Source organism: Myotis brandtii, unplaced genomic scaffold (genome assembly GCF_000412655.1).
Source record: "Myotis brandtii unplaced genomic scaffold, ASM41265v1 scaffold136, whole genome shotgun sequence".
Lineage (NCBI taxonomy): Eukaryota > Metazoa > Chordata > Mammalia > Chiroptera > Vespertilionidae > Myotis > Myotis brandtii.
Window position 1 is genome coordinate 487,880 of NW_005354829.1, and position 26,081 is coordinate 513,960.

The window sequence follows — 26,081 nt, forward strand, 5'->3', positions numbered from 1 at the left end:
ATATACACACATACACACACACACACACACACACATATATATATATATATCTTAAGCTTAAACTTTTAAGAAAAAACAGAGTCCTTGATTTTATAAATAGGTCACTGGGGTGTGGCATTTATTCATTAAACAAGTAATTCTGCCCCCTTTGCCACTTTTTATGTCCTGTTACAGATACAATAGAGAACAAGGTGTTCATGTGTAGGGAGCTTACATTTTTGTTGGAAACAAAAATAGCCTCAATACATACATAAACATGAATAATATTAAAATGTCTCAAGTTTTATAAAAATGATTTTGGTAGAAATCTTCAGAGAGGAAAAAATGAGGAACAGAATGGAGGAAGCAGATCAATTTATGTATTTTGTCTGTTACTCTTGCATGAGGCCTCCAGGGTGGAACAGGGGGAACGGAAGAGTCGGCTTTAACTTCTGAAGGAAGAGATCACAGGACATCGCAACAAAACACCGAACGAGAAATCTCATCTCAGAATTACAGAGGAAATGCAGAAAACATAGCAAAATGTCTGTGTTTATGAATCTTTTATTAATAACGTGTATTCAGTTCCTGCTTTATGTCTGACTGTGCTAGATGCTGGAAATACGAAGATGACTAAGAGTCAGGACTCGGCAGTTCAATAAGGGAGACACACCATAAATTATGTTTAAGAAAAGGTAATAGTGAGTGATAGATGAATGGACAGGAGGATAAAAATATAGGTTCAGAGAGAAATAAAAACAGAAATAAATAGTTAGATAGATGATAGACAGATAGATAGATGATAGATAGATAGGTAGATAGATAGGTAGATAGATAGATAGATAGATAGATAGATAGATGGATGATAGATAGATAGACAGACAGACAATTGGCCTGCTTAGTAACCAAAGGTGGAAACGACTGATTTTATAATGAGAACCCAGGCAGTTTCACATCAGCTGTGACTAAACATTGAGTTTTACTAGTTGAGGAAAGAAGTTATTATAAAGGAAAGGAAAGGAAGAGGGAGGCAGAAAGAAAGGAAATGAGACTTTAACGAAAGAAAGAAATTAGGTAGAGGGTTTCAGCAGGGAACGCCAAGTGCAAACCCAGTCATACCTTCACAGCTCCTTTTGTCAGGCCCCAGCTCATAGCCAGGCTCACACGCACACTGGTAACTGCCCAGGGTGTTCAGACATCGCTGCTCACAGCCCCCACGGTCAGGCTTGGCACACTCGTCCTCCTCTAAAAAGACGGCACGAGTTAGAGAATGACTGGAGTATTTTGTTTTTATATACTAAGGTGTAAGATTTTTTTGAAATTATGACATGCTTAATAGCTCTGAATGAAACGAGCAAATTAATTGCTTCAACAAAGGAGCAGGAACAATTTGCAAGCCCTTAATAGATGAAAAACAAGAATTCATGTCACTGCATCCTAAGAACATGTAAGAACCAAGTGAAGTACTAGAGCCGAAACCGGTTTGGCTCAGTGGATAGAGCGTCGGCCTGCGGACTGAAGGGTCCCAGGTTCGATTCCGGTCAAGGGCATGTACATTGGTTGCAGGCACATCCCCAGTAGGAGATGTGCAGGAGGCAGCTGATCGATGTTTCTCTCTCATCGATGTTTCTAACTCTCTATCTCTCTCCCTTCCTCTTTGTAAAAAATCAATAAAATATATTAAAAAAATAATAAAATAAAATAAAAAAAAAGAGAAGTACTAGAAACCTAGAGCAGGGCCAACTGCAGATCACCGTATCTCAGACACAGTATTATTATTTTTCAGAATGAAACAGAAAAACTTTCTGAAAAAAACACAGCTTCACCTGCTGATGTCATAGTATAGTTTTCTAGATATCTTAAAAAATGCTTTTAAAGAAATATGTCATGGTGAATATAAATTAAAAAGGAAAACCTCAGAAACTTACTGGACCTCTTTAAATGTAAAGCACTCAGTGTTTTTATATAGACATATTAATCCAGAAAATATAATAATTTCATATTTTTACACCAATATACTCTTTTAATTATATATGGAAACAAAAATGTACTATATGAAAAAATATATTCTTCGTAAAAAAAAAAAAAAAAGACATTCTAGGTATACCACTAAGAGGACATAAATGTTTTCCAATGTAGTAAAAGCCATTCTATAATGGGTGATTTGGAAATGCTGTCACCTAGAAATAAATTGATGAACTACCAGTATGAATTCTTTGTTGACTATATTGCAAATATTTTCTCCCAGTCTATAGATCCCTTTCTGAATTTTACTTTGTCTATTTCACTTTAAAATGGTAGAATATCCTAATGGAACTAATACCCTAATACCCTGTGCTACAAAGTCCAAAATTCTAGTATTTTACCAATAACTTTTGTCCTCAAAACCCACCAAAATCCCCTTATGAACAGCGCATACTTCAACTTTCAATAAAACTTTACTCCAGTTGCCCCCACCTCAAAGCTAAATGTCCCATTTATCTTGGACAAGGAAAATCTCACATTTCAAATTATTTTAAATTACCTTTAAAAAAATTGGCAGCAAACCCTGCCTTGTTCACAGTCCCATCAGAAACAAACTTCATCCACAAGGTGTTGGAGGTAGACCTGATATCTTCAGGTTTATCATAACCACAGAAACGCCCTATCAAAGGGCTATTTTCTTTGGTCCCATCTCGAACTTCTAGGTAGTCATAGGCACAGTTGTCATGTCTTTCAATCTTAGAGAGTAAAAGTATGTGAACATATGTCTCATTAATAGATAAAACAATTTCTATATTAAGATTATTATGCATTCTCAGTGCCATAATACTGATATGGTCATATAACAGATTACTTATATTAAATGAGAACATATCTTGCAAGTGTGCATGGTGATTATCTACACTGCCCATGGATAAAAGACCCATATTATTCTGGTAAATATGGAGAGATAAAAAACATATCTACAGAACAATACATCTGTATGCATCTGGATCAATGAAAGTTAAACTGCCGTTTAAAAGAAAATTAAAATACAAGTGGTAATTCTTTAGAAAATAGAACGGATAACATATCCATACTTATAATGGTCCTTAAAAGTCTGGGCCAGATTATGCTACAAGCAGTGTAAAATTTTCTCAGGAATATAGCTATAACAACTGCCCGTTGTTAATCAAGGAAATGGTTATTTTATTCAAAGAAAGCTGCATTCAAATTCTATTGGCAAATATTACACTGTTTTAGGTTATAGATATCTTTTTGAGGGAAAGTCTGATAATATGGATTACATTACTTCCCAGTCTATGGAATTCTTTACTGATAGTTAGCATAGTTACATGTAGAAAGACCACCATACTGTAGAGTCAGCACTGGCTAGGCCTTTCTCCAAGTACCTCGGCTGATGTAGATGAGCCCTTTTACCTCAACACACTCCCCTCAACCCATATTAAGTGGCAGAACTCAATGTATCTTCTTCAACAACTAAATGCAAATGGTAGATCAGACTATCGGCCTATGAAACTTATGGAGAACTAAGTTCCTGGACTCATGTTTTTGCCTGGAACTACTTCTAAAAGCAACAGAGCCAAAATTTACAAATTATTTTAAAAGCTATGAGACAATTTCTAAATAAAATTCTTGCTTTTTATTTTATTTTTTTTTTACAGAAAGGAGGCACTCATTCTGAAATCTTAATAGAGTCACCTGATTATTAGATATCTAAAGCTAGAGAACCATGAAAAGTATTCCATCTTGTGAACCACTGTCTGACATACACTTTGCTGATATATAGAATTAGGTTGCAAAATACAGTCATTCATGGGACTACAACCAGAAGGCACAGAAATACTGCATAGTTGTTGGAAGAATCTGTTTCCTGAATTGTCAAACATTAATAGCAATAGTCTTCAAATTAAGTAGCATAAGGACAAAAGACAAAAAATAGATTTTTGAAGCACAGATTTGGTTAGAACTAAGAACTACATTTGCTGCTTCCTTTTCCCAATCACAGTAGGATTCCTTCATTCCTTCAACAGTCAGTGCCTATTCTCTGCCAGGCACTCTTCCCACTGCTTGGAAGGCACCATTCAGCAGAATGACAGCGCCACACCCTCATGGGACTTAGCTACTTCTGGTGGGTAGAGAGCAAAGGAACAATCAACAGGAAAATAATTAAATCATAAACTATTAGAAAGTAATACATTTTATGGAAAAATATAAAGTAGAAGTAAGAGAAGTTGGGGGTAGGAGGTGTGAACGTTGCTCCATCAGGCTTATTAAATTTGATTAATAAATTCAGACTTTTCCCTAAAAATGTATTCTCGTTCTGTGTGAGATTATGGGAATAAATAGAAAATATTTAATATAAATAACATCTCATTTTTTAAACACACTTTTTAAACTGTAGCTGTTTAAATGGAGAGATGGGGAGGGAGAGCTAATTAAGGCACTAGTAACTTAGTCACTGGAGATGACCAGGCCAATCTGATCAGCGATATATATGCTTTCTTCTCATCGCCTTTAATATACTCCTTTCAAAATCAAAGTTCTCTATAAAGATGAGACCATTTCCAGATGGCCAAAGGCTATTCTTCAGTCAAGGGGACATATAAAATAACATCTAAAGCTCTCAAGGTGAAGGGCTTGATGAAAGAATAAGCAACATCAAACTAGAGACAAAACTGCAGGGAAAATAACTCATGTTCTCAGCAAGCCATCCTACACTCACTTGCTTAAAGCAGCACAGAATGAACTGCCCCTGACTCATGTATCATATAGAAGGGGGGAGGGTGAGCTAGAAGAGGAAAGGAAGAGAGACCACACAATGAAGGAAGAAGCTTCTTGTAGTAGAAAGTCAACTAATAGAAACAGAATTATAGTGCAGCATAAAGATCGAGAAGATTAATTTAAAAAGCTTTTAAATTACTATTTGAGGAGATTACTGCTTTTAAAAATTACAGTATTACAAGGGGAAAAACAAAATAGACACTATTGAAAATGACAAAAATTTATATTTCTTCAATGATTGAAAAGAAATAAGATAATGGATATTCCCTGTAAATAAAACTCAGTCTATTTTTTAACAGATATGCAATAGATCATTTTAAATTTTAATTTAAAGTATAGTCACTGGCTACTTAATAAGTTTAAATAATTTATATGAAACACAAGGATAAATATTTCATGATCAATTGTAGGATTGATTCCACTAGTAGCTATTTATGAATTATGTATTACTTACATATTAAATATTATGCGCCTGGTGTTATGGATAACACAATAGAAATATGCACTGTATTCTCACATAGTAAAGGCTACAGTTGTTGAATTACTTAGAAAATATTGCCTCATACATATGAATTTATAATATTCAGAAATGCATAACCGGTTCACCAACCATCTTGGATAGCTTATCAATGACCTCAATGATCTTTGTTTACATATTTTTCCAGCTTAACTGAATTAACCCTAAGTGGAATGCCAGCACAATGAATCTGTTATATTGGTGTGAATTATAATTATACCTTTTCGACTACATCTCCACAGAAGTAATGGTGAGCACAAATGAAAGTTTCAGTTATTGTATTTATGTCACTTGCATAGCATTTGCTCCAGCTATATCAATTATTTAATCAAGCAATATACTGACTGGCTAGAAATAAATATGGTTGAAGCTAAAAAGTGAATAAGTGTATTGATATTATGCCAGTAACTTTAAGCTCCATGAGAAAAAGAATATCAAATTCAGTGATTTATAAAAACAGTTAAAAAAAAAAAGCAGTTTCTTCTTGAGTTATAGCTGGACACAGTTCACAGATATGCGACCTGAATGCAATGCCATGCACAGCTGCACATATAATAAATTTGTTTGGATAATGATGACGTTAATTTATTACAGACTTTAAGGTAACCAAACCATATATGAATGTGGCCAAGTTTATCTCAATGTAAACAGACCTAACATGCATGTAGAAAATACAATGAAAATCATAGTAAGCTTCTAATATATTTAGAAAACTGATATTTAGGAGATATTGGAAGTAGACGCAAATACACAAAGAGGGAAAAACAAGTACACAGATTAGTGAGAAGGGATTAAGGTTACATTTCGTTACTCAGTGGGGGCTCATGCCTTTACTAGCAGGTTAGAGAGGGAGCATGAAAAAGCCAAGCAATTTCCAATTAGCAAGAACTAAAATCAATTACAGGTCATCTAACGTGGTCAGCCTCGCATTCTAAAACTGCCAGGCGGTGCACAGCTTTGTGGTCAGTGCGCGTGGGTGAGCGCCGGCACGGAAGGAGAGCCCGCCTGGAGGAAGGACTGTGCCTCTGCGCAGCGCCCATTCATGCACTCTGCTTCCATTTTATAACCAAATTTCTAAAAATAAACATAACACTGCACAAATATCTACTGAGGTACCTAATTTGTAAAAAGCTTGAAAATTCCAAAGTTTCCAGATAATATTTCCAATAAAAGCTCTCCCATGCTTCCTGAAAAATTAAAAATAGAATTCCCACGTGATTCAGCAACCCCACTTCTAGGTAAATAACCCAAAAATTGAATGCAGTGTCTCGAGGAGATATTTGTAAATCCATGTTTATAGCAGCATCATTCACAATAGTCAAAAGGTGGAAGCAATCCAAATGTCTGTCAACAGATTTCTGCATAAACAAAGGTGGTACATAAATACAATGGAATATTATTCAGCCTTAAAAAGGGAGATGCCCAGGCAGCGTGGCTCAATGGTTGAGTGTTGACCTATGAACCAGGAGGTCATGGTTGGATTTCAGGTCAGGGCATATGCCCGGGCTGTGGGCTCGATCCCCGGTGTGGGGCGTGCAGGAGGCAGCCAGTCGATGGTTCTCTCTCATCATTAATGTTCCTATCTCTCTCTCTCCCTCTCTGAAATCAATCTATATATCTATATCTATATCTCTATCTATATCTCTATCTATATCTATATCTATATCTATCTATCTATCTATTACAACATGGATGACCCATGAAGATATTACACTAGTAAAATAAGCAGCCACAAAAAGGCAAATATTGTATGATTCCAATTACACGAAGTATCAGAGTAGAGTAGATAAAGTCATAGAGAAAGAAATGAGAAGAATGGTTGCCAAGACCTGGGGGTAGGGGAGAAAGGGAAGTTATTGTTTATAGAGTTTCAGTTTTGCAAGAGTTCTGGAGAGGGATGGTGGTGATGGTTGCACAACAATCTGAATGTACTTGACACTACTGAACTATACACTTAAAAAATGGTGAAAATTGTATATTTTATATTATGTCTATTTTACCATAACAAAAAAACATAAACCTCTCCCGTGACTGTTAGTGTGTAGCTTAAAAATATAATTAATGCAATCAGCTCCTAAATGATTAAACTTTTATAGAAAATATCCTGTGAAATTATATACATTTGGAATAACGCTCAAGTAATTATTCTTTTTAAAATATATTTTATTGATATTTTAGAGAGGGAGGAAGGGAGAGGGATAAAGAGATGGAAACATCAATGAGAGAGAAACATTGTTGATCAGCTGCCTCCTATACCCTCCACTGGGATTGAGCCTGTAACTCGGGCATATGCCCTGACCGGCAATTGAACTGGTGGTCTCATGGTTCTTGGCTGGACGATCAACCACTGAGGCATGCCAATGAGGCTAAAGTAATTATTCTTTGCTTTGGAAGAACATGTTAGTATATAACTAGCAAAATCAATGTTAGTCACTAAACATTAGTCACTAAAAAAATTAATTTCCACAATGGGAAAAATCCAGTAGAGCCTAATAAATAATCCTATCAACAAGAGGAATTTTGAATAAAAGAAGAAAAGCTTAATAATAGTTTATTATTTTAAATTTACTATCATACTTAATATTTTATTATTTAATGAAAGTATTTTATTATTACTATTTAATTTTAATTAAAATACACAAATAATTACAGCTCAAAAAGGAGGAAAAACAAATATTCTCAACATGTGAAAATCAAAAGTCTAGTTTATGTTCATTTTTATGTGACTCAAGTTTTTAAATGCTGCCTACTTGATTTTTTTCCTTCATGACACAATTATTTTTAACTGCTCATAAATTTAGTAAATATTCAGTGAAAATCTGTTATGGCCAGAAAATATACACTTGATAGTGTGTAAAGAGTGGTGAATAAAACAGACACATCCCTGACTGACAGACATGACATATATGTTAATTAAATAGTACAAATGTGTAAATGAAGAATGTTATAAAGGGAAAGAATTTAATGCTATGAGAGAATATCAATGCCTCTCTTTGTGACCAGGTCCTGGGAGCAAGAGTGCACAGGCCATGGAATTGGTGTCAATCACAGTGCTACCAGTTATGAATTGTGTGACCTTGGCCAAGTTTATTTAAACAAAGACATGCTCATCTTTCAGAGTAGAATTATAGCCTTAGCAATCATTCTGAAGACCTACTTAATTCTCTTTAATAGTCATTAACCAACATGTATTCTTTTTAAAAAATATTATTTATTGATTTGAGAGAAAGAGAGGGGTGGGGCAGAGGGATCGATTTGTTGTTCCAATTAGTTATGCATTCATTGGTTGATTCTTGTATGTGCCCTGACCGCGACTGAACACGCAACCTTGGCATATTGGGATGATGCTCTAACAAACTGAACTACCCGGCTGGGGCCACTAGTATATATTCTTAGCTAAACATCCCCAAAATAGTATATCACAAGCATAAAAATTTTAAGTAATTTAAGACCTCCCTGTCTAGGCTTCTTAGTTCATTAACAAAGACTAGTCTAATTAAATTAAACTAATATAAAATATTTAAAAGAATCAAAGGATTACTTTTAGTTAGGCAGTCCACAAAGTGCCAAGATAAAAATTTCTGTAAGTAGTTTGGAATGTTGCAGCTTGCAGTAATGATGGGTAAGACTATTAAATATGAAACATCTATGGTTTCTATAAGGGAAGCACAACCAAATCAGTGTGTAGAAATGTGGACAAGTACCTCAAACTTAATCCCGTTTAAATTAATGTATGTGGAGATTTCAAGGTAAACATAAGTCAGCTCTGAGTTTATTTCACTTCTTTTCTGCTTTATTAACAGTTCTTGAAAGTCGTTACTATAAACATTTCCAGTCTTCCAGACTGTTTCTCTTCTGTATGTCTGCATACGGAAAGTGCTCAAGTAAGATAGTACTTTAGGGGCTTCTTTATGAATAACCCTGCTGCTGAACAGAAGTGACTGTAGACATCATGATCTCCACACATGCACAAGCTCACTTCAGTACTGGTCTTCAGACGCAATGCACCGTAACTACTAGAGAAGAGAAAGCTTCACAAAGGGGATGATATAGAAGTATCAGAACCCTATAACCCCCAAACAGTGTCCTTTCCTGCTGAAAAGCACCCAAGATTCATTAACCAAAGCACTTGTCCAGATTTTCTTTCTATATTTACATTAAAGCCTAAACAGCATTAGGAGAGGTAAAGCTGTGACATAAATTCACAAAAAAGTATAAATAATGGACAGCTAGTAAATCCTTTATAGATTTCAACAGGATGGGGCACAAGTTTATCTTAAGGGCCCTTTTATCTGAAAGAGCAGAGAGCAACAGAAGATTTAAAAGTTATGAAAATAGACACAGTTTTTGAAAAATGGCAAAGACTGATATTAGGGAATAATAACTGGGAGGAAAAACACAAAACACTGGAGATTGGTGAGGACTTTCTAAAAATTATACATTTTCAACATAAAATGTATAAGCCGTATATTGAAAATATATTACGCAAACAGAAATAAATTGATATAAAAAGGTAACTGACTAAATGAAATAAACTACCTAATGACCACTAGAACAAATTAAAAATATATATACAGTCAATTTTTGGTATTCATGGTTCAGTTCCATAGAGTCACTGAAAACACTGAATTAGTGGATACATTGCTCCTGCAGAAATACTCGTTAGGTTCCTGCAAACTTCTGGTAACAAAGTTTTTGTCAAGAAATCAATACCTAACCTTGTTTTCTGTGTGTTTCTGATTAAAGGCACCTTAAAAATATCGTCAACTCATTAACACTGAACTCATGGGCAAAAGCACTATAACTTATACCTGAATGATGCTTGTATAACACATTTTCTCCATAAGGCACATCAGAGCCGGGAATGTGCATGTCAGATGACTCAAATATTTTGCTGCTCTGTGTCTGTGCATGAATAGCCCAGAAGCATCGCGAATGTTATTTGAGGGTTACAAATAAGTTTTAGTGAGTAGGTAAATGTGTAAATACAGAATCTGTGAGTAATGAAGATATACTGTACCTGAAAATTAATGCTGATTTAGGGCTCATTTGTGTGATACTCGGTTAATAGCATAAGTACAGTTCCCTAATCTAAAAATATTTAGATGGTATATTAGGACATCTCTAAATCCCTTTTCACTTCTGAATTTCACAGAACCCTGGATCTCTAGCTAAATTCAGCCACACCGCACACTAGGTCCTCTATAAACCAAACCTATCCAGGCATATTTCCTTTTTTATGAAAACTTATGTACCTCTGATAAAGGAAGGATATGTTAATTTCCACCTACCAATCATCATGTGCTCCCATACCCACATATACTTCATCTATCCATCCCTCCCATTATCAAATATTAATCATGCACCGATGCTGGAGATATAGTGATCAATAAGACATGTAAGATTCCTACCCTCTGATGATCATATCTAGTGAGAGACAAACAATAACCATGTAAGCAAATCCATAGCAAATTCCAAAAGATGTAAGTGCAATGAATTGAAGTAAACCAGAATAATGGTTTGTAGGCATTTGTAGGTAAGAAAATATTTTAAATTGAGTTACCAGGCAAGGACTTTTTAAGGAGTTGATGATTAAGAAGTAATACTTTTAACAATAAAGATAAATTAAAAATAAATAAATAGATTAAACTTCATTCTAAAAAAAAGAGAAAAAATCTGAATTAGGTAAGAGATGAGGGAAAAATGCAAAGATCTAGAAGTTGAAGAACATCAATGGCAAATACTGTGATGTGGGAGTAAACTTGGCATTTTTGAGGAAAGGAAGGAAAGCCCAGAGGGGCTGGCACAAAGAGAGGGAGGAGCTTGGGACCAAATTGTGGCACACCTTGGTCCATGATAATTAAATCTGTGTTTTATTTTAGGTATAATGCAAAAACCCTGAAAGAATTTAAGCAGAGTAGTGTTATGATCTGTCTGACATTATAAAAGTATCACTTTGACTGTGTGGAGAACAGGATACGTAGGGCCAGGATAGAGCTGTGAGAAGGGGCAGTGTTGGGACCAGACTGATGGCCAGAAAGTAGGTCATATACGGAACATGTTTTGAAGAAAAAAATAAATGAAATATGCTGATAGACTGGCCTCGGGGTTAAAGAGAAAAAGTAGAATTAAGGATATTCTTTTTTTTAAAAAATATATTTTATTGATTTTTTACAGATAGGAAGGGAAAGGGATAGAGAGTTAGAAACATCGATGAGAGAGAAACATCGATCAGCTGCCTCCTGCACACCCCCTACTGGGGATGTGCCCGCAACCAAGGTACATGCCCTTGACCGGAATCGAACCTGGGACCCTTCAGTCTGCAGGCCGACGCTCTATCTACTGAGCCAAACCAGTTAGGGCAAATTAAGAATATTCTTTGAGTAAATAGAGACACACTGAAATAGTAAATACTAAAATGAGGAAGACCGAAGGAGAGTGGCTTGGTGAGTAAGACAACACAATCAAAGGTTTGGTTCTAGTCATTTAAAGATGAGAGGCTTATTAGACATTCAAATATGCCTCGTACATAAATGAAGGAGGAAAAAAAGACGTAAGAAAATGAATCAGCCCAGCTGGCGTGGCGCAGCGGTTGAGCATCAACCTATGAACCAGGAGGTCACAGTTTGATTCCTGGTCAGGGCACATGCCCAGGTTACGGTTCCATGACCGGTGTGGGACAGGCAAGAGGCAGCCGATCAATGATTCTCTCTCATCATTAAGGTTTCTATCTCTCTCTCCCTCTCCCTTCCTCTCTGAAATCAATAAAAATGTATTAAAAATAAAGAAAATAAATCAAAATTGAGAAAGAACAGAAACTAGAGATAATAAATAAATGTAGTGTGAGCCAAACTATGACATAATTTTTTTCAATCCTAAAGCTTACTAATAATTTATTCATTCACTCAATCAACAAGTATTTATTGTAACTACTCTGTGTTAGGCATGGTTCTAAGTGCTTGAGATGTAAATCTTTCCTACTTGTCCTTTGTACTATCCTAGTTTTTAGATACATGGAATAAATGCATTTTCTGACATCACTTTTGTAATAAAATTCCATAAATCATTGGATTATATATTGAAGGACAGTCCATTGCTTAATTTTTGCAATATCACAACATATAAGTAAGGAGGTTATTAGGTAGATAATTTTTCAGTGAACCAGTTGTTCTGTTTTCTAAATAGCAGGTGAATCCTACCCAATTTTAGTTTTCTGTTAACAATAAAATGTTCTAATTTGAATAATAATATTTGTAATCTTATTTTTCCACTAAAATAGTAAAATGCAAATGTGAATCAAATGATCTCAGAACCAAGGTTTCCAAATATGCAAAATGGTTGAAAGCATAAACATCATGACCACAGCAGAAAAGGTAACTTTTTCATGATAAAAAAATGTATGCCTTGGGAAATTAAATGGTACATGCAAAGTGGTAGAGATAAGTCTCAAAAAATATATTACACAGCTTGCAGGCGGGGGTGCAATGTTCTCTGGGTTTCTGGGTAAGTAATGCCTGGATTCCCCTGGTGCCCTTGCTGTGGGAACAAAGACACCACCACGGTCACTGCACTCAGCACACCCTGGCAGCCTACGGGGTTCCCTACTGCCTTAAACTTGCTTGGACAGTGAATCAGTGTTCTAATCCGTGAAGTAATAATCTCCAGTTGTGGCATCTGGTACTCCCTGCCTGGACCTACCACCACATCTCATCATTCCTTCCCTTTTCACTTGGGCTCTCAATTTCTAGACTGATTTTTTGCCTTAAACATACTCTGAAGTTCCTGATAACTTCCCTATCGCTTGGCTTCTAATCCCTCAGTTCCTTTGACCTCACAAAAAAAGACTCATTAGCCAGTTTGGTAATTTGGGGCCCAGACTTTGCTCCAGAATTCTGACTGGCCTTTCGTTTAATCTGCATCATCTAACACCGTGATGCTGGTGCTGACCTCCTCCTCCATAAATATTTTTCATGAAGGCAGAAGCTCCGAAGAACACTTAAATGCCTCTTTCTGATATAAACACTTTTCTGTGTCATGGCAAAAATGGATTTCCCCCCAAACAACAACAAAAAAGATAGTCTACCTTTTAACCTCTTAGTTTAGAAGAGAAATAAAAGTTCTAATATTTAATGGACCTTTAAAACAGTTTTGTGAAACAAGCCTATGCATTTGTCAGAAGAAACTATTGTCAGTACTTCAAACATTCTGATTCAAATAGCACAGATAATGTAAACGCACTTTAATCTTCTTGCAAATGTCTGCAACAAGAGAAAGGATGAGAGGAAAAAAACACATTGGCTCTTGATGTTACATTTTATAGGCAATCCTTTGCTTCTTGGCTGATTAAAACGCTGATTCTCTGGTTCTTTGCTTATTTAATGAGGATCCCCTTAAATGCCACTGTCATTTATAGAGCGTACACTCCAAGAAGGTTGCCTAAACGACTTTACCTCAAAGGCCTGAAAGGTCAGCCCGACAGAGTAGCCTTCTGACACCATTATTTTCCACACACATTCTTTCATCGGTCTGTAATCATCGGGATAATTAGGAGACTGAATCTGTCCTTCATTTTTACGGATCTCACCTCCACAGATTGCTGGGGAAAGCAAAAATAAATAAGTAAATCTGGACATGACATTTCATTTTCTTCTAAAAATAACATTTTAGTTCAGTGCCTGTAGCTGAGTAATTCCATAAAGACCAGGTTATAAAAATCAAAGTTGGCCGGTTATACTGTTGTAAAAATTTAGATGGTTAAAAAAAAGCCCCCCAAATTCTAGCCACTTAACTATAAATATTAGATAGTAGTCAGCACAGGCATATGTGCTGTTTTAATCACCACACTTTTACTCAAAATAAAAAGCATATTTTTAACACTTAAAAGCTTGAGAGATTTTACAAGTTTTGTGTGAGTCTGCTCTGTGATTCCCTGAGCTGCTTCTTTCGAGTTTTGACCTCAGGTACAAGAGCTGATCAGGAGAGAAGCTGCACAGAACTCCGGTCCCTGGCAGTGGGCTAGTGTCATGTGCTCAACATCTGTGGCTCCGTCCAAATAACCCTTTTCACTGCCACGCAGTTAATCTTTGGAACAAAATACCTCCATTTGCTTAGAAGTTTAAGGGAAGCAGAAGTCTGCTGTCTTCTGAATTTCCTAAACTCCTGTCCGAGCAGAGGCAGGAGCAAGAAGGGCCTCCTCCACCCACAACCAGGCAGGAGCAGAGCAAGGCAGGAGCACAATGCCAGTGTATTGTCTTAGAGGATAGAACAAAGCGCCCAGCAGATTCTTCCCTGAATGCTGACCCGCTCCTTTAGACCAAGCGTGCTCCAAATGTGCACAATTACTTTCTGTGCAGTTTCCTCTAGCAGAGCATTTCAGCAGTACAGGCACCAAATAGACACAAATTCAATACGAAGGAAAAGGATAAGTTCTTCACAATATTCTAATATCATCATGAAAAAAAACACATTTGCAGTTTAAGAACTCTTGTGTCCTTTCCCCCCCAGTACACATCCCTGAGTACATTTATATGTTATTACATCAATGGTACTAAAAATGCAATTTACATTCACCAAGTATTTTTATTAAAAATCATCCTTGTGAATATTATAACACAAAGTTTCAAAAACTTATAATTAAAATACAGCTACAATATCACTGTACTGAGTTTGTATTTTTTTTTTGTTTTTATTCTCGTATGTTTTTGAGAGAAAGCATATTTCTATTCAGAGCTCCTTAGAGGAAGTAACCTATAAAACTCAATGGGACTTGCCTTCATAGAGAGCTGCGAAGCCTTTTCCTACCCAATTACTGCTGCTCCGAAACTCAATCCACATTCTGCTGTCTGTAGAGGTAAGAACTTCAGGCAATTTGTCCCCACAGAATCTGCCTAAAAGAAATAAAACAATAAAGAGAGACTCCTAAATATGACTCTGTATTCTAATTGCTTTCCACAGTAAATATATATATATATAAAACCTGATTTGGTTCCTATCTCTATCCTTAGTAACTAGAACCATAACCACACCTTAATATTTACTTATTAGTGGTGGATAAATAAACCAATCGCTTTTTGTCTATTTATAAAATATTAGAACATATCTTCAGATTAACCAACTGTCAGTATCTTTATTCTGTAGAAGGAAGAAATAGCTAGCTCAAAGACATAATTGTAAAAAGCATGTGGGGACATCAAGGTGGGGAATATTATTCTATGAAGAACAAAAAAAAAAGGTACAAATGATGCTGAGAAGCCCGTTTAAATTGTCAGTCTGGTCATTCGTAGGGGAGTAACTTGGTTAAGGCTATGCCTCAGCTCAAAGTGGAGTTCTAGCCAGGTTCAGTGATGACTCATCTGAGGGGCTGACACGCTGCTCCGAGGATCTCATGCTACTGCATACACTCCATCTCATCTATAACGCGACAATCTGCAGTGTTAGTAGGCAGAATGGCAAGTAGTATCAGAAAAATGGAATATAAGTTCTAACATTTTTATAACTGTGTATCCATTGGCAAGAACAATACCAAAGAATATAATAAATCCTGTCATGCCTGCTTTCTTCCCTCAACCCTCCACAAATACTCATTACCTACTGTATGTCTGCCACTGTGCGGTAAAATTCAATGAGATAACAAAATGGTTAAATATGACAACGCACATGAAACTATTCTACAAACAATACATTGTCATCTATTTTTGCGTGCCCCTCTCAATGATGTTGTACATGGTTTTAGTATATTTAAGACGGCAGTCAACGTGAAACAAATTCATGTTAAGAGCGAACAGGTGAGGGACTGACTGTCTTCCTAACTGGCAAAGCACATGGCGGGCATGTAAAAGAGTGCAATGTTTCTTCAACTGTAATGTGCCTACATGCAAACAGGGAGTCTGTGAAATACAGTCTCTAATTCAGGAGGGATGGCGTGGACATAAATTTCTACATTTTTAACAACCTTCCAAGAGATTCTGATGTTGCCGGTCTGGTGACTACCAAGAGGGGAAAGGTTTTGGAGGAAATAGTGGAGAGAGCTTTCCACATGAAAACTTGGATCCGACCAGGGCAGTGTGGGCCCTCAGACACCAAGCACTGCTGATGGTGCGCTTGATGTTTTAATTTGCATTTGATTCTCCAATATGAGTTCAATGAAATGTTTTCTTCGGGACGCACATACATGCCTCACAAATTGCTTCATCTCCAGGGGTCCTCAAACTACGGCCCGCGGGCCACATGCAAATACAAATATTGTATTTGTTCCCGTTTTGTTTTTTTACTTCAAAATAAGATATGTGCAGTGTGCATAGGAATTTGTTCATAGTTTTTTTTTAAACTATAGTCCGGCCTTCCAACGGTCTGAGGGACAGTGAACTGGCCCCCTGTTTAAAAAGTTTGAGGACCCCTGATCTAGGCTAAGAAACCAAATGTTCAAGACAATGTTTTCCTCAACCTCAATTTGTTTGAATCTTTATGTCTGCTCACTTTTTAAACATTTCTACAGGGCTCTCTCTTGGACTTCCTAAGGCTGCTGTCACTTTTAATATAACAGTGTCCATGCAATAGGTTTTAGGTGGTAAGAAAAAAGATCTGTATGGTACGTAAATGCAACTGAGCAAAGCTACCTCTAAGAATAAAGGTAAAGCCACAATCCAAAAAATCAATAGATGCTGACATGCCAGCAGCTCTCACCTTTATGTAAAGCAGGGCAACAGGAAAATGCCTCATGCAAGTTAATGGTGTGGTCTGTGGTTTCACGTTGGCAGCAGACTTCCCTGAGCATCAGATCTGAGCTATGATTTATGACACAAACTACAGATGTCTCTTCCCAGCCACAATAAACTCTCTGAGAAGCAAAACTGTGTCGCTTACAGTACCAGCTAATGTGCTTGGCATAGGAAACCAGCTACCAACTGCTGTACCTAACAGCTCACATTCTGCTGCCTGAGCAAACACACACACACACACACACACACACACACACACACTTTACCTGATTTTCCCATTAAAACTATGGTTTTAAAATTAAAACTACAGAAACACTGTGATGAGTAGTCACTGTAAGCATAATAGATGTGAACGCTACTCTAAGTCAATATTCTAAATCAGACCTGAGTACTACCTCATATTTGAAGCTGGTTTAAATCAATTTACTTATTTATCTATTTGTCGTGAGTAGTTTTTTGTGGTTTAAAAAAGAATAATAAAATTAATATGTTGGTCACATACAATTTTAACTCTAAGATGACTCTTAAAAGAATCAATAGTCTTTAGGCAGGACAGACTATACGCATGGCCACAGAGAAGGTGATTGATCTCTTACCAAGGAGAGCCGATTTCCTCCAGTACCCATCTCTTACTTCAATGTAGTCATACCAGCACAAACTACTTTTGTATAAGTCCATCGTGGTAAAATTTAAAACGATCTGCAAAACAACGCGAAACAGCACCGAGTTAAAATGATTGTAACTGTACATGGTGATTTGATTCTTGGAGGTTAGGAGGCCAGGGCTACTGTGAAAACATGCTAATTTTTTTCTACATTGGTATTCTCTTATTTTTCTTAAAGAATACCCCCCCCCCCCCACACACACACAGAGAGAGAGAGAAACAAACAGAAACCTTTATTCATATAGTTTATTTTGAATTTTCTAAGATAAACATGACTTAAACCATGAAAATTCTGATTTTGCCATAAATGTCTTCTTTTTAATAATTTATTTCAAAGGCGACCAGACATATATAATCATGTTAAAAATAACCACCATGTGCCATATTCCAAGAACATAATATTATTGTGTATGTTGAAATGTTCAAGAACAGCTCTAGAATTTGAATTTGTCCATGTAAGTGTAATCAAAGGCAGATGTCATTATGCTTCTCTAGATCCAAGAATATATATATTCAAAGACCTTTCAAGTTAGATATTACACATGATTCTTTATTCTGTACTTTGTTTTGAAATGCTGCTGCTTTTTGTGAAGATAATTCAAGAACAGCTCTTGGCAAGACAATTTCCTTACTGCTTTATAAAAAGACTTTACTTTTCAAATATGTAACTCTTTTTATTACTTCATTACATCCAAAGAAGAGTCAAACTAATGAGAAACTCACCTACCTGATGAAAAAAGTACATTTGGAAGATATTTTTTTATATTCTAAAACTCATTCTGGCCCAGCCAGCACGGCCCAGTGGCTGAGTGTTGACCTATGGACCCGGAGGTCATGGTTTGATTCCTGGTTTGGTCAGGGCACATGCCTGGGTTGCAGGCTCAATCCCCAGTATGGGGCACGTAGGAGGAGGCCGATCAATGATTCTCTTTCATCATTGATGTTTCTATCTCTCTCCCTCCCCCCTCCTTGATAAAATCAATAAAAATATATTTTAAAAAACACACAACTCATTCTAACTCTTTTCTGCTTAAAATAGCTAAGATAATTGAGGCATTTGATTAACCTGTTCTTTATTCCCGAAAATGAAAAAGGCTTTGGCTATAAGCAACAAATATAAGTATTTGAAATGCCTCTAATATAAAACTATAGTTTGTAACAATACACAAAGAATCTTTTTGTGATGATATAAAAATCTAGATGTAAGAGAACTCTCAAGGAATGACTAAAAAAAGAAAGAAAAAGATATATCAATCAATCCTGAATCCATATTCAAGAAATCACTACCATTGTTGTGTTAGAAAACATGTACTTCTCTCCTTTCTTGATATTTAACAGAAAGTTAAGTACTAATTAAGACAAACCAATCCTTAACTAGCTCACTTTTTCCAAGAATGAAGATACAGAATAATAATAAATATTTTTCATGGCACCTTATATCTCAGCATCACAATGATCACCCGTAATATTGTACAGCAAAGTTGGTTATACTTGCATATGTAAATAATTATTTTATGGAGATAGAAACTAAGAATTTATCAAACTATAATGAAAGTCAATTGTACCTAATAATGGCATTAACATTTCACCATTAAATTGAATGCATTTAAATTTCTTTAAATGTACTTTCTAGATTACAATGAGATGAAATCTACTAAAGATGTAAAAATAGAGACACACTTTAAAAAATGTAATACAGTAGATGTGGCATAATTCGGTTTTAAGAAAATGATTCATTTATTTTTATCTACCTTATTCATAGTTCTTCTTTTATCTTTTCTTCTCCTGCATCTAATTTTATCATTCCAAATACCTTCAAAAATGCTTACAAAAATGTCCAAAATAGCCAAGGATAAAGGACTTATCATTTCCTTTCTTTGTAAATAATCCTCAACAGTTGATTATCAAAATGCATTATTTCTGAACTATTTTTTTCTGAAGATACCAAAATGTTTCTCCTCTATTTCTGAATACCAATACAGCATTAAGTCATTCTTAGGACATGATTGGGAAATAATTTCTGGTTTTTCTCAGGGAATACTACCAGTGTTAAGTTTCATTTGCATTTGTATCTCCCTTATGGCAATCACAAGGGATTCAAGTCTGTATAGAACATATAAGAATTCATTTATTACAGCAGAGTTGGCACAGCTAGAATACAGACATGAACAGTAGTAGACCCCAAGGCTTATTTTGTGCCTTCCCTCTTGGCTTTAAAGGGGAGTTTTATACTAGTGTAAGAATAATTCAACTTCCTCCTCAATGAGGTAAAAAAGATGAGCTAAATTGGAAGTTATGTATATCATCAAACGTTATTCAGAATTGAAACAATGTGTTTGGATTGCTAACAAATAGTTAATATTTGAAGTCTGGAACACACACACACACACATTTGGAAGGAGAATAACTCTAAACAGAAAAGTTTCCTATCTTGTTTTTAAACTTCTATTTTAAACGCCAAGCACCATAGAGAAAGAAAACTGGCCTACTTTAATATAAAACACAGAGCCCTTTCAAAGCAGAAAATGTAATAAAGATAGATTTTCTAAAAATCAAATCGGAGGGCTCTGATTTAGAAGTAAAATGCTGGCCCTTTCCTAAGGTTGCTAGCAGAATCCATACATGAATTACAAACCATAAGCACTGGAAAATACTTGATTGTTTTATATTATACTATTTTATGCAAATATGTTGCATCTTTTCCCAAAGAATGGCAAAATAAAAACTACTGAGCACAATTATATAGATGTTTTATTTCTTATGATAAGTATTACCATTTATCGATGTACCCATAGTTCCCTTGGAACAGGTGATTGAGGGAGATATAAGGAACAATTTAAAAATTTCCCATTTATCAGTCAAGAGTCTTATTTGTTATTCTGTGAAGTTAAATTGATACAATTGTGGTGGAGTTTGCTTATTAAAAACTTTGCTGTCCAATGATGCAAAGAAAGTGAAGAATATTGAAGAAAGACGGATCAATAGTCTAGGGACCAGATGTTTGTAAGTCTTCAGAGGAAGATTAATCAATGAACTTTTGTCAGAATGATGAAGATGTTATTGGTTACCTAAACTAATTCCATGAGCACCATAGAAAGATCAACTAGAACATTTATACCTTATTGTGCTGAGGATGGGGAAGATGTTACAAATCTTGTCAATTATACTGATAGCATGAAGTGGTTTTTTGGAAAGAGATATTAGAATCAAAAGCAGTAAATTAAACAGATTTCTGGCCTTTATCCAGAAGCAGCTTAGGAAAGACTTATAAACTCTCTAGGGAAACTACAGTTTTCTTCTCAGAAATAAGACTAGGAGCAGAACAGGGATCAGTAAACTATGCCCGATGCACCAAATCCAGCCCTCAGCTAGTTTTTATAAAGAAAGTTTTGTTGGAAACATTACTTTACATAATTTCTAGGACTAAACAATAGAACTGAGTGTTTGAAACAGACTGTATAGCCTGCAAAGCTAAAAATATTTACTGTATATCCTTTCCAAAAAATGTGCCAACTCCTGGAATAATTGATCATTACATTTTTGTTCAGCTTTGAACTGTATCATGCTAAAGGGAAAAGTTTGCATCTTTTCCTACAACTAGAAGCCGTCTGTGATTGGGAGTCAGAAAGCCAGGATTAAACTTCTAGCTTCTCAGTTTGTTAGTTTACTTAAAATTTCTGCGTTTGAATGAATTTTTTCACTGTAACGTGGAGGTCATCATATCAAGCTGATCTCAGCACAATTAAATCCGAAGAACTTACTTGGATAATGTGTAGAAAACACTAATAATCCGAAGTATTGTTAAGATTCTCCTATATTATTATTTCCATGATACATATTCAGGCATCTATCACAATATAAATGCTACAACAGTTATGAAATAAAAACATAATCCAATTTACTTAATCTAACTATACTGGGAAACACAAAAATATAGGCTCGATTTTGTTGTTGTCAGTCCTCACCAAGGATATATTTTCCATTGATTTTTTTTTTAAAAGGAAGAATGGAAGGGAGGGAGGGAGAGAAGGAGGGGGAGAGAGAGAGTGAGAGAGAAACATGGATGTGAGAGAAACATATCAATTGGTTGCCTCCCGCAATCACTCCGACTGGGGCTGGGGATTGAGCCTGCAACTGAGGTATGTGCCCTTGACCAGAATCAAACCCTAGACTCTTCACTCTGTAGGCGGACACTCTACCCACTGAGCTTAATCGGCTACTAGGGCAATATAGGCTCAACTTTAAATTTTCTCAGGAAAATCAACATGTCAAAGTAAAGGATTTTTTACTTTAAAATATAAAAGATGGACAAGGAAGCTTGTGGCCTTGGTTCAAGGCCCTGCCTTACAACAGACTAGTTGTCTGACTCAGATAGATCTCTAATTCCATCAGGGATTAACTATATGACAGGTGAGAAACAGGAGTTAAATTACACTATGAAAATAATTTTTCTGCTTAAACATATGTGATATCTGGATTTTAAAATTTTGATTTATCATCACCAACTACTCACAGGGTCTTTTAAAAAATGTAATAGATTTTATTATTTCTGAAGCCATATATATACATTACATAATTTAGTAGAGGTTTCATTCAGTGATTATATACTTTGCTACAAACAGTTTGCAGATATCCCATTTGGTACAAATTAATTTTGTGTTATATTTTGTTATATTTAGTATATATGTTTTATTATTGCTGACACTATTACAGATAACCCCCATTTCCTCCACCCTTGCCCACCGTCACCCAGCCTCTGCCCCCCTCTCTCCTGACCTTCACCACACTGTTGTCTGTGTCCATGGGCTATGCATATATGTTCTTCCTCCCTTTCCTTAATTCCCATTCCAACTTTATATCCACTCAGTTGCAACTTCTCTAGATGATACTCTGCAATGCTGCTAAAAATGTCCTCCTCCTTCCTTTTTCAGTCAGTGCTCTCCATGTTTCTCTGAATTAACTGCATTAACTCCAAGATCTGAGCTCTCTTATCTCTGCAAATCCATGATAAGTGGTATCTTGCTTTCGTCAACTATTTTTCAGAGCTTGCCTAGGATATCACTAGGCCTTGTCCTTGATATATGTGCATAAGATTCCTGATAGCAAAGATTTCTTTCACACACCAGAAGACACATTTTAATGGAATCAACAATTTATCTATACAGCAATTGCTAGATTTAAGCTGTGCCTTTGCCAATATAAACATTATATTGTAAATTGACCCCATATGTGTAAACTGTTAGATGAGTGGTTAACAAGACATTTTTTTCAAAATTAAAGTAGTCAAATGATAGCTTTTAAATGGGTTACATAGGAAAAGAAAAAAAATGCTAACTGTATTCAATATGTAAGAAGTCTATCCTTGTTAAAAGATCAATCAGTTCTGAGGGATGGAAGAATCGATATTGCATGCTTTTATCAGCTCAACACAGCTACATTCTCAGCTGCACATCCTGGACTGTTACCAGCATGTCCTGTGCAACATCAAAAACAGCCTCAGATTGGACAGAACTCTGTCTTTACCTTGGCAGGCTTACTCCTACAAAGACACACACATGCACTGACAATCTTTTTTTTTTAGTGTGGTAAAATATACATAACATAAAATTTACCATTTTAACCATTTCAAGTGTACAGTTCTGTAGCATTAAGCACATTCACACTGTTGTACAACAATACTTTTATTTTTTAAATGATATATTCCCACCCTAGCTGGTATTGTACAATGTTGGCCCGAGCACCAAAGGGTTGTGGGTTCAATTCCCAGTCAAGGGCACATGACTGGGTTCGATTCCCAGCCCTGGTCAGGGTGCGTGCAGGTGGCAACCAATCAATGTGTCTCTCTCATATTGATTTTTTTCTCTCTCCCTCCTTCCCTGCTTCCCTTCCATTCTCTCTAAAAATCAATGGGAAAAATATCTTCTAGTGAGGATTAACTAATAAATAAACAAATAAAAAATAAATGAATAAATTATGTTTTTCCTGCATAAAATAATGTATGCTTATCATAGAAAATAAAAGAAGAAATGAGCCCTCGCTGGTTTGGCTCAGTGGATAGAGCGTCGGCCTGCGGACTGAAGGGTCCTGAGTTCAATTCTGGTCAAGGGCACATGCATGATTGTGGGCTTGATCCCCAGTAGGGGATGTGCAGGAGGCAGCCAATCCGTGATTTCCTCTCATCATTGATGTTTCTATCTCTCTCTCCCTTCCACTCAGAAATCAATAAAAATATTTCTTTTAAAAAAAGAAAAAGAAATGAAACCTATATATAAATCCAACAAGGATAAATAAGCATTGTTTTGTTATATATTCTTCCATAATTTTGTCTCTAACATATGTACTTTAAAAATTAGATATTTTCATGCTTCTGACTTTTAACCTACTGATTAAATTTTCCAATATACTGAAAAATTGTCCTCTAGTTCCAGGAAACACACAATCTTATAAAAAAAAAAAGAGAATGTTTGTAACAAGGGTGCTGTGATGTTTCTAGATAATAACTCATGTGATCATCTTCAGGAAGATAAATTTAATGACATTCTGTATCATGTTTTATTCCTTTTTAATGAGCATGATTTGATAAAGAAATTATCAATAGGTCTTTTACTTTTACATTGGCCATTCTGTATATTTTGGTAAAATAGAATGTTTAATCTTTTAAAACCCATTATAAATTTTTTGAACTATTTAGTCTTTTATTTGATTAATTAAACAAGAATAAAAAAATAAAGCAAATTAAATTTGAAAAATAAACCTCTGCACTTATATGAGAGTAAAAGAGAACTCTTGATATTATAAACTACCTTCTCCCCTGGGGTCACAGAAACTCTCCAGATGCAGTGTGTGTAAGAAGGGTAGCCGTTGGGAAATCCTGGAGAGGAAAGGTTGCCGTTGGACTCTTGTAGGGTTTCTCCACATGCTGAAATAAAAATAAAATACATATATTTGATTTTTAAAAAAGATAACATCTATTATTTCCTAAAAAGTATAAGATCATTTTTAATTTTAATGAAAGCTATGGGCATCATAATTAAAACCATGAGTCTTTTAGTGTTAGACAAGAGTATGTATTTGTATTTTATAAAAGACTTTCCCTTTCTAAATAATTTATTTTTATGTCTCTCATAAGAATTTCACTATACCTAAAGGGATCACTAGGGTTAACTGAATCATGAGATTCGGAGATAAATAACTGGCCTGTATGAAGTCCTTCCTCATGGAAACCTCTGCCATCCCTTCCCAAGGGGCCAGTAGCCAACTTGTAAATGACCCATATTTTGATTCAGGTCAGTCGCTACCTTGTTGATGTGGCTCTGAGACCACATGAAACATTCCATCAACATATTCAATGTAAATTGAGGCTAAGTTCAGTTTACATTGAAATATTCCATGTGAAAGTTGAAAAAAATCTTAACTAATAACTAATAAGTAATCCATAAAAGTGGTACCAAAATGTAATCACAATAAAAGTTTTTCTCAAAATAAGCCCCCCAAAACTGAAAGATAAAAAACATCATGGACGCCCTGGCCAGTTTGGCTCAGTGGGTAGAGCGTCGGCCTGTGAACCGAGGGGTCCCGGGTTTGATTCCAGTAGGGGGACACATGCCTGGGTTGCAGGCTCGGTCTAATGTGCAGGAGTCAGCCAATCAATGATTCTCTCTCATCATTGATGTTTCTATCTCTCCCTTCCTCTCTGAAATCAGTGAAAATATATTTTAAAAAATCATGGAAGACTCAAATTTTCCAACAGGATGTAGATGTTTATTTACTCTCTCTTTTCTGTTGATCATAAGTACAAATTGCTGGAAAAGCAATTACATTTTTCTCTTACTAAGCCTGTCTAATTTCTTGGAAGTAATTACTAGTCATCTGAAATAGCAAATTATCAGCTCCACAGCCTTCAGATCTGTATGATTGATATCTCTAGGGCCATTTCAACAAAGGCAAAAAGCAGAGTGTAATTAGCTTATTGGTGCAGCCAAGGTCAGAGTCATTCTATAACGGGTTTTCCTGTTGTTTTTTAAGACACGGTATGAGCTACATGAACCTAGGATGCTTTAAGTATCCTTAATTCAAAAATAATTTCTCTGCTGCAGCCAGTCATCTTTAAACTTTTACTCAACAACAATGTGAAAGAACAGTTTCTTCCCTCTAACGAAGACTGAAATAAAAACTGAGATATTTCCATATGAGAAACCAACAGCTACCGGCAGCTCATCATATCCTCAATAAGTTGCCAATGGTTTTGCATATCTTAACTTAATGTAAAAAAGAAAGATGATGACTTTGAAAACACAAAACAGAGCTGTAAAAAGAGTCTGATACAATATAAATATTTATTTAGAAACACAGAAATTATGTTTGCACAGCAAAATAAGTTTAAAGTAAGAGTAAGTAATATTTATTCTGATAAAAGCAACTTTAGAACAAAACAAAA

General features: G+C 35.6%; 1 protein-coding gene across 3 annotated transcripts in view; it reads right to left on the reverse strand.

Annotated features, from left to right (window-relative positions):
* The window catches only part of TLL1 (tolloid-like 1), a 165,571-nt gene that overhangs the window by 37,120 nt on the left and 102,370 nt on the right, over window positions 1-26,081 (reverse strand). For all 3 annotated transcript variants that reach the window (XM_005860504.2, XM_005860503.2, XM_014534979.1), the window contains exons 9-14: window positions 24,448-24,563; window positions 17,577-17,679; window positions 15,034-15,150; window positions 13,714-13,859; window positions 2,504-2,699; window positions 1,099-1,224 (exon numbers count right to left, since the gene is read on the reverse strand). In XM_005860504.2, the coding sequence (XP_005860566.1) occupies window positions 1,099-1,224; window positions 2,504-2,699; window positions 13,714-13,859; window positions 15,034-15,150; window positions 17,577-17,679; window positions 24,448-24,563 (804 nt within the window). The remainder of the gene's footprint in view (window positions 1-1,098; window positions 1,225-2,503; window positions 2,700-13,713; window positions 13,860-15,033; window positions 15,151-17,576; window positions 17,680-24,447; window positions 24,564-26,081) is intronic.